General features: G+C 34.2%; 1 protein-coding gene across 1 annotated transcript in view; it reads left to right on the forward strand.

Annotated features, from left to right (window-relative positions):
* Positions 1–5856, forward strand: part of SLC39A6 (solute carrier family 39 member 6) — a 28146-nt gene extending 22290 nt beyond the window's left edge. Inside the window, exons 8-9 of the mRNA XM_063451863.1 lie at positions 2332–2522; positions 5432–5856. Of these exons, the coding sequence (XP_063307933.1) occupies positions 2332–2522; positions 5432–5584 (344 nt within the window). The 3' untranslated portion in view covers positions 5585–5856. The remainder of the gene's footprint in view (positions 1–2331; positions 2523–5431) is intronic.
* The last annotated feature ends 3668 nt before the right edge of the window (positions 5857–9524 follow it).

Genomic DNA, 9524 nt, shown 5'->3' on the forward strand with positions numbered 1-9524 from the left:
AGAATGTTCTTGTTAACTGAGTTATTTTAGATCTGGCTGCTGACATATCTAAAAATGTTTGACTATTCAGTGGAAAGCAGTATGCGTTTAAAAAACAAACTAAAGTAGGAAAGTTGAGTGTTACATTTCCTTGTTTGTGTATAATAATACATTCCTCTGTGTGTGGGTGAATATATATATATATATATATATATATATATATATATATATATATATATATATATATATATAAATTTTTTTTATTTTTTTCAGGCAAAAGTCTAGTGTATGCTGTCAAGCTTAACTTCTGTCAACCTGTAATGTTTAACCCCCTTAAGGACGGCGGGCGTGCTATGCTGTCCTTGGGGACCCAGTCCTAAATGCCAGCAGGTGGCATAGTAGGTCCACGCTGTCCTTCCCACTTACCTGATCGCTGGCGATCGCGATGGGGGGACTTACCTGGCATCCCAGGGAGTCCCCCTACGGCTGATCCGGCCCTCCTGGGCCATGTGATCGCAATGAAGTCACGATCACATTGACGGAACAGCCATCCACAGCAGTGCCTGCAGGCCGACTGCTTGGAATGACAGGCAGTCCCCCAAGTGCTTGTAAGAAAGTTTACTAAAGTTTTAAACAGTTGGTAATTAAAAAATATATACTTAGACCGTGTGTGTGTGTGTGTGTGTGTGTGTATGTGTGTGTGTGTATATATATATATATATATATATATATATATATATATATATATATATATATATATATATATATATATATATATATATATATATACACACACATACACTGTCTCAAAGTTAATTTTAATATTAATATATGATTATATATTAATATTAAAATACACTCAGAATTATATTATAGTTATAATTTTATAAATATATATTATAAAATAAATAAGTAAAAAATAATAATGATATATAAATGCATAATTTCGTTCTAACTGTATTTTGATAATATATATTAATATGAAAATACACTTAGAAGAATTTATATATATATATATATATATATATATATCTCTAATATATCTAATAAAAACATTTTTTTTTTAAATTCTGTGTGTGTGTTGGTGGTGGTTGGTTTTTACCAGGAAAGATACATTGAGACTTCTCTTGTTTTCAAGTATATCCTGGGTCCACAAAAAATTGCATTGATACATTAGGGTGAACAGGTAGGAAATATATAATCAACCATCACACATGCATTCTGTTTTGAGAGATGTAGAGAGGGATCTCTAGGCTTGGACTTTAGGCTTGGGGAAGATTTTAAAGTGTGTATATATTTATGTAATATTTTTACTAAGTCATTTTATTAATTACTATTTGAGGGACCTGCCTTACAACTCCAGCATAAAGTCCACAGAATTTGCTTTGCAAGCCCTATATTTAACCCTGTAACTTTCCAAGACACATTAAAACCTGTACATGGGGGGAAACCCCATGTACAGGTTTTATGGTGTTTTCAAAGGTCACAGAGTCAAATACAAGGCTTGCATTTCTGTTTTTTTTTTACATTGAAATTTGCCAGATTGGTTTTGTTGCCTTTGGGACCGTATGGTAGCACAGGAATGAGAATTACCTACATGATGGCATACCATTTACAAAAGTAGACAACCGAAGGTATTACAAATGGGGTATGTTCAGTCTTTCTTAGTAGCCACTTTGCCACAAACACTGGTCAAAATTAGCGTTTAAATTTAGTTTTTTTGCATTTTTCACACACAAACATGAACGCTAACTTTGGCCACTGTTTTTGACTAAGTGGCTACTAAAAAGACTGGACATATACCCTATTTGAAATACCTTGGGTTGTCTACTTTTGCAAATGGTATGCTATCATGGGGTTAATTCTAATTCCTGGGCTATCATTTGGTCTCAAAGGCACCATAACCAGTCTGGCAAATTTCAATGTGTATAAACTGAAAAATTTAACATGCTATATTTGACCCTGTAACTTTCCAAAACAAAATAAAACCTATACATGGAGGGGGGAACTGTTTAACTCGTGAGACATCGCTGTATACAAATATGTGTACTTTATTGCAGTAACAGCTAACAGTATTATGACATTCACAGTTAAAATGCCATGCAGAACTAAAAAAAATTACATTTCTTATTCATATTAAATTATGTTTCATATATTAATATGAAATGAAAGCCCTGTTTCTCCTGAACAAAATGACATAAAATAAGTGTGGGTGCATTTATTTTGCAAGAGGTGAATTATAGTTGAACAGACATATAGCCCTAATTTAAAGTTTTGTTTTAATCTGAACCTGTACAACTGCCTATGTCCTTAAGGGGTTAAAAAAAGTTTGTTTGTGTTTTCTTTTTCAAGGTGACTTTGCAGTTCTTTTGAAGGCAGGCATGACTGTGAAGCAGGCTATGTTATACAATGCTCTGTCTGCAATGCTTGCATACCTGGGGATGATAACAGGCATTGTTATTGGCCATTATGCAGAAAATGTGTCAATGTGGATTTTTGCTCTTACAGCCGGTTTATTCATGTATGTGGCATTTGTTGACATGGTAAGTTCTAATTTTCCAATAATTGATAAACTAATGGTTAATTCAACAACGTGATCAACTATTGAATTGAGCAGATTATTTTTAACCACTTCCCGACCTCGGACTTACCAGGTACGTCAGACAAAAAATGGTAAATAGTAAATCGCCACTTACCTGATCGCTGGTGATCCCCCGCCGGCGATGGCGATCCTGACACACACACACACACACACAAATTAGTTTTTTAAAAAGTAAAAGTTATCACGACGATGGTATCACCAGTAAAAGTGCAGTTTTTGTTTAAATTTTTTTTTTTTTTTTTTTTTATTAAAACGCTAACTTTGGCCAGCGTTTGTGACTAAGTGGCTACTACAAAAGATTGGACATACACCATTTTTAATTCTTTGGGCTGTCTACTTTTTCAAATTGGTCTGGTATGCCTATTGCAACACACAGGAATGAGGGAGTCTGACTTGTGGTGAATGGCTCAAACTGGATACGGGCAGAAATTTCACCAAGTAATCTGCCTATAATAATATACTGGTTTGTTTAGCATCTGAAATCAGGTGCAGTGGGTCCAGGTGTCTACTTTTTCAAATGGTATATCATCAATTTACAAAAACAGAAATTGGCAAATCTTATCTTTGACCCTGTAACTTTCCAAATCACCATAAACCTGTACTTGAGGAGTACTGTTGTACTCGTGAGACATTACTCTATACAAATATGAGTGTTTTAGAGCAGTAAAATGTATTATACTGATATCATCTGTGAAATGGCATTTTTTGTGTGAAAAATGCAAAAAAAAACCTAAATATAATTGCTAATTTTGGCCAGGGTTTGTGACGAAGTGGCTACTAAAAAAAAACACTGGACGTACCCCATTTTGAATACCGTGGGTTGTCTGCTTTTACAAATGATATGCCATGATGGGGTTAATTTTCATTCCTGGGCTGCTATACAGTCTGAAAGGCAACATAGGCCCAGCAAACCAATCTGGTAAATTTCAATGTGCAAACATGGAAAAGCCCTACATTTGACCCCTGTAAGCTTGCAAAAACCCATAAAACCTGTACATTGGGGGCACTGTTGTACTCAGGAGATATTGCCAAACACATTTGGGTGTCCTTTGTCAGTAACACATAACAGGAACTGCAAATCCATGCCTAAAGAACAATGTGAGAGAAAACTAACACAAAAAAATTACTACCCAAAAGTTTGACAAAGACTGGTGGTAGAATTAGTGCATGGAAAGTGTTAAAATACCATTTGAAATACCCTAGGCTATCTACTTTAAAAAACAAAAAACAAAAACATAAAAAAAAAATGGTTTGATGCAGGTAAATTACATTGGCGACTTCAAGAATGTCCCAAATAGGACATGGGTGCATGATGACCAGCTGTGAAAAAGTTGGAAAACTTGAATGCGCGCCCTCCTAATAAGGTCTTTTAGCCCACAGAGAACCCGACACATCTATACATGGGTAATATCACTGTACTTGGGAGATGTTGCTGAACACATCTTGGTGTTCTTTGGCAGTAACCCTTAAAGTTCTCAGTACATGTATTCTTAAATTGCTGTGTGTCTCAAAAAAAAAAATCACCAATAATTATTTATTTTTTTAATTTGGTCTAGATTGGTGGTAAAGAGTCAAAATACCCAAAGTTTGATACCTTGGGTAGTCGTCTTTAAAATAAAAAATGTGTGTGTGTGTGTGTGTGATTATTCAGGAATTCCTAACAGATATCGGTGTTAAAAAGTAACTTTTTTTGTTAATTCTGAAAAAAAAATGGTTTGGAAATAGCAAAGTGCTACTTGTACTTCTAGCCCTATAACTATCCAAAAAAGCTAAGAACATGTTAAGATTGGATATTTCTAAACTCAGGACAAAATTTAGAAACTATTTAGCACGGGTGTTTTTTGGCGGTTGTAGATGCGTAACAGATTTTGGGGGTCAAAGTTAGAAAAAGTGTTTTTTTTTTTTTTACTTACATTTTTTGCATCATATTTTAAAAAAATAAAAAAAATTATAGTAAATTATATGATATGATGAAAATGGTATCTTTTGAAAGACCATTTAATATAATATGTGTGGGTACAGTAAATGAGTAAGAGGAAAATTACAGCTAAACACAAACACCGTAGAAATTTAAAAACACCCCTGGTCCCTAACGGTAAGAAAATTGAAAAGCAGTCTGGCCACTAAGGGGTTAAACAGTTTTTTTTTTTTTTTTTTTTTTTTTTAAATTAACATTTTTGGAAATTGTAACAGTGTAGCAATCTAAACAAATCCCTTCATCTCTGGTATATGCTTTAGTCTGATAGGCCAAAGCATGTGGAATACGGTGTGTACTTTTTTTTTGGCCATATTACTGTATTCAATGGGTTTGTTTGTAATGTTGCTTTGCCATTACCTCTGGACTTAAAAATGAACGTTAGTAGCTAACTGTTTGTTTTTATAACTGACCTCAATTGCTACCTGTGTGATTATATTTAGAGGGACACTATAGTCACCAGAACAACTATAATCTGCTACATTTACATATTTACAGTTTAATGAGGATATATTTTTTGATCCCTACTCATTATATTGAGTAAGAGACCGCCTTCACATAAGTGACATCGCCATACAGTTTCTTTACTGTGATGGGCGTGATATCTACTGCTGCTATCTGCACTGCAGACTTTGCCCTTTTAAACAAAGGGTCACTTTTGCACCTGCAACAACTGAAAAAGTAATTGATGCCCTACCCTTGTACCCTTATGATTTTTTTTTTAATATCTGACTGGAAAAACAATTGCTAGAATTGGTTTTAATACAACGGAATTGATTTTAATAAATCTGTTTGACAACTGGAATTGATTATTACATATGATTGACATTTCTCATAACAAGTTGCACCATTTTGATTTCTCTCTCTCTTTTTAGGTTCCAGAAATGTTGCATAATGATGCAAGTGATCATGGCTGCAGCCGATGGGGATATTTTCTGTTACAAAATGCAGGAATTCTATTGGGATTTTTCATCATGTTGGTTATTTCTATATTTGAACACAAAATATTGTTCATCATTAACCTATAACTTTTAGGTTATTTATGTATCCTTAAACCAACTCATGGTTGAGATTATTTTTTCCATAACTTTATTTTCTAGCGAATTCTTACTAATTGTACGAAAACATCTGCACTTCGGTACTTGCCTTCAGACAAGATACAATCAAAAGACTTTGTTGCAAACTGGACATTTGTGCCAAATGTGTCTTTGTCAGTTCTATTTTTACTTATTTTTAATTATTTTTTTTACTTTAATTTATTTAAGTAGAAAGCTGTTGCAAAATTATTCCATAGTGTGGTCTTTCTGTGTTCTTCAGTGTAAAACTTGAAATTGGTATGGTCCTCTTCCACCTTTTTATTACTTATATGTACAATTAGAAATGCAAGAAAATTGTTTCTGTATTTTATTCACTAAGATGAGAATTGTCAGTAATTCTAAGTACATTTAAGGTCAAAGTATGGAAAGCATCGGTGAACTTGAATTCCTGACAATTCTTACTTTAGTAAATAACATGGTTTTAAGAACCAAGTTGAATACCTTAAATGAAGACACCAAGGCTCCTTACAGCAAGCACTGCTCGGTTGCTTGGTAAGTGTGTTGTGCACTCTCAGTATGTACTGTATTTCTGAACTCTGGGCATAGCTTATTGCTCCTGAGTTTGTATTCAGTTCTTCACTGAGTTTAGCTGTTCATGGCAGAATTCAGTGTTCATACTTTTAATGTGACTTGGCAATGGCTCATGGGCCAAATAGCTTTGAGTTACTGGTTTGAATATTTCATTATGGTGAACCGTAAACCAACATTACCTATATAAGCTGGGCTGTTCATTGGTGTTGCACAAACTTGGTGTTTGTACCCTTACGGTTTATTTATTTTATGTTCCTCATCTGACTGGAAAAAAAAATACCGGTACTAGTATTTTACTACATAATTTCTTTTAATCTCTGGTCCTATAGTCTATGATCTTAGATATATACACATTTAAAAAAAAAAAGAAAAAAAAAAAGCAGCAGACGTGCTAAATGTGATGCATATAAAAATAACCATAAAGCAGTGGATTTTATCATGTGATCAGATCTAAGTTTGGTCTTCGTTAACTCATTGGAGAATTCACATGTTCTAACAGTAATTTTTTAATGACTTGACTTGCCAAGCAGACCTTAAAACATAGCCTTAAACACAGCACATAATCTTGAGTTGTGTGCTTTAAATATGTTGTAAATTAGAATTGAATTGTGTTTTTTTTTGTCTAAAGCAGGCAACATTTTTTTTTCTCTATCCTATAAACAAGAAAGGTGTTGGCAGTTATTTTATTTGCCTGTAGCCTGTACATGTTTAGTGTATAAATATGCCAGAGGTGGCCAGGAAAGATCTATCCAGCGGATGCAAGAAGACCGCTCCAAAGATATTTGCAATGCTTACGACTGATAAACAGTTCTGCAATAGCTGGGGATCTACAATTTGGCCACCCCTAGTCTAGGTGTATTGACCCTAAACCTATAGCACTTATAACACATTTGGTTTAGAAGCATCTTGTTCATATCTAATAGACTTTACAAAACTTTATAAATGCCAGGTATTTACTATAATCGTCTAGCAGGTACTACAAAATGAAGTAGAATCTGTTGTTCTAGGAAAAAAATAGCATTTTACATCTGCTTCACATTCAATCATTATTCAAATCATGTACTGTAAATTGTGGTTACAATATTACTACCAAAAGTGTATGTATGTATGTATGTATATATATATATAAAGTGTTCACCTTAAGTCTGCCTCTATCAGTTGGCATTCTGATAGAATCATACAGATATACTGTACAACCTCCAGCACGGAATGAGCATTTAAATATTAACTAGCAATTTTTCTTGCACAATACATATAAAAGATTGAACATTTGGAAACCTATACTATAATTTTTGTAAGATAAACACATTGTGGGGTAGGTTTAAATTTCTAGTAGAGCTACTATCACAATATAATGTGTTGGGAAACAGAAAGTTATAAAACAGTCAATTTGATTGGCAACTTGCCTGCTTGTTATTGCCATTATAAAGCTCACCTGAATACAAGAGAGAGATAAGTTAGTTACCATAAAACTCATACAATTTGCATTACGCTACCCATGACCGTACACATTTTATGGGCCAGGGGGCTAGGGTACACCCTAACCCATCACCATAACTATTACCCTCCTGTTATAGCAGCAGATGATAAGGTAGGAGAAGAGAAGTGTCCTCATGCTCATAAGATGAAAGTTGCTGTTACTGTGTTTTCCCTACTATAAGATCCATCAATTTGTTTCCTCCAAATTGCTGGAGAAGTAACTACATGTTTCTGTTTAGGATAACTCTGGTTAGCACTATACTTTTTTTTTTTATGCCTGGATTCACAGGTTGCACTAGAGATAATAGTGTAGTTTATTTTGATGTTATTGGGGTATGGTGGGCAATAGACTTATTGACCAAAACACTTTTGTGCTGGTAAGATTTTTCCTTGGATGGTTGCCTATTATGGTAGAAATAAGATTGTCTGGTAAATTATGGTAGCATATTGCGCTGAGTGGTAACTGATTTACAAGTCCTTTATGAGATAGATGCATCCATCACGCTTTTGCACTTATTGTACTCACACTTAACTGTGCTCTTTAGTTGTCAAATACCAATAACACTTACCATTTTGCTCTTATCAGATTTAGCCTATGACACAGACATGCCACAGGATGGTTAGAGATTGTAATAAAATCTTGAATTTCCTTGTGAACACCTTTTATTTAGTCTACACAAAACCAATGCTTGTTATTGGCAGTCGTGTTGGTGTAATTAACCTTCAAATATTAATTAGGTTTCTAGCTGGTCCTCCTAAGTTGAGCTGAAACGTATGGTTTATTACATAGGTATTATTTTGGTAGGCTCCTACATTATGAATATTGCAGCCAATTTACTTTTAAGAGCTGCATGCCATAATAATCAGAATTGCTGTTAACTACTGTTGAGTAAAAGTTAACTTAAAACACATTGTATTGTCATCCATGATAATGGCAATTCATATGTTTCCTCAATGCATTATTGCATTCTGAATTATGTGCGGGAGTACATTGTGTACTCTGTGTATACAGTGTTTACATTGCATTGATATCATTCATGTCATTCAATGCCAGTTGTAATAAGAGCGGCTTTTCCACTAACCCATTCAAACTGTGTGTGTTAATCAACAAGCATGGATATTTCCCATGTGTGCACATTTCCAGATATGACAATTGGAGCATTCAAATGGTGTGTATGTGTGGATATATGTCTCTCACATACACATCCACCCACTTTTTTAACTTTCCTTTTTATGGTTTGTCCGCGTCATGAAACATGCAAATCTTTGTTTTGATGGTTTCTCTAAGATGATTGTATCAGTTACATTTATACTAGGACTAGGTTACATTGCAATGATGTTTACACTTCACTATTTTGGTTTATCAAGTGGAACTTGACCGAGTGGACTATGGTACGGTCAAACAGTTGGCTATTACAATGCTCAGAATGTCAATATGAGGCAGTTTAGGACATTACAGGATGCTGTTCCTCACTGCATGCAAGCTAGTGGTTGCAGATTAGTCTGGTGAACATTTCTATGACTGTATATCGCAAGGCTTCATCTCATGTAACCTAGTCCTTATCTTTTCTATGTATTTTGTGTGATACAATTTAACTTTTTTGGTTTCCTTTTTGGAATAACCACATTTCTTTGATTCTGTATGAACTTTTATGAACTTGGCAATGATCTTTGTTTAACAGATACTGTTTGGATGACCCTTGTATAAATGTATGATGCCAATACTGATGTTACAGTATCGCTCACTCCATTAGGAATCGTACAGACTTTTGTTTATGCAACCTGAACATTGTTTACATTTACTGCAATTGTTTGCCAGGTAAAATGTTAACACATTACAAATATGTTACATGTTTTTTTT

This window comes from Pelobates fuscus, chromosome 4 (assembly GCF_036172605.1).
Source record: "Pelobates fuscus isolate aPelFus1 chromosome 4, aPelFus1.pri, whole genome shotgun sequence".
NCBI lineage: Eukaryota > Metazoa > Chordata > Amphibia > Anura > Pelobatidae > Pelobates > Pelobates fuscus.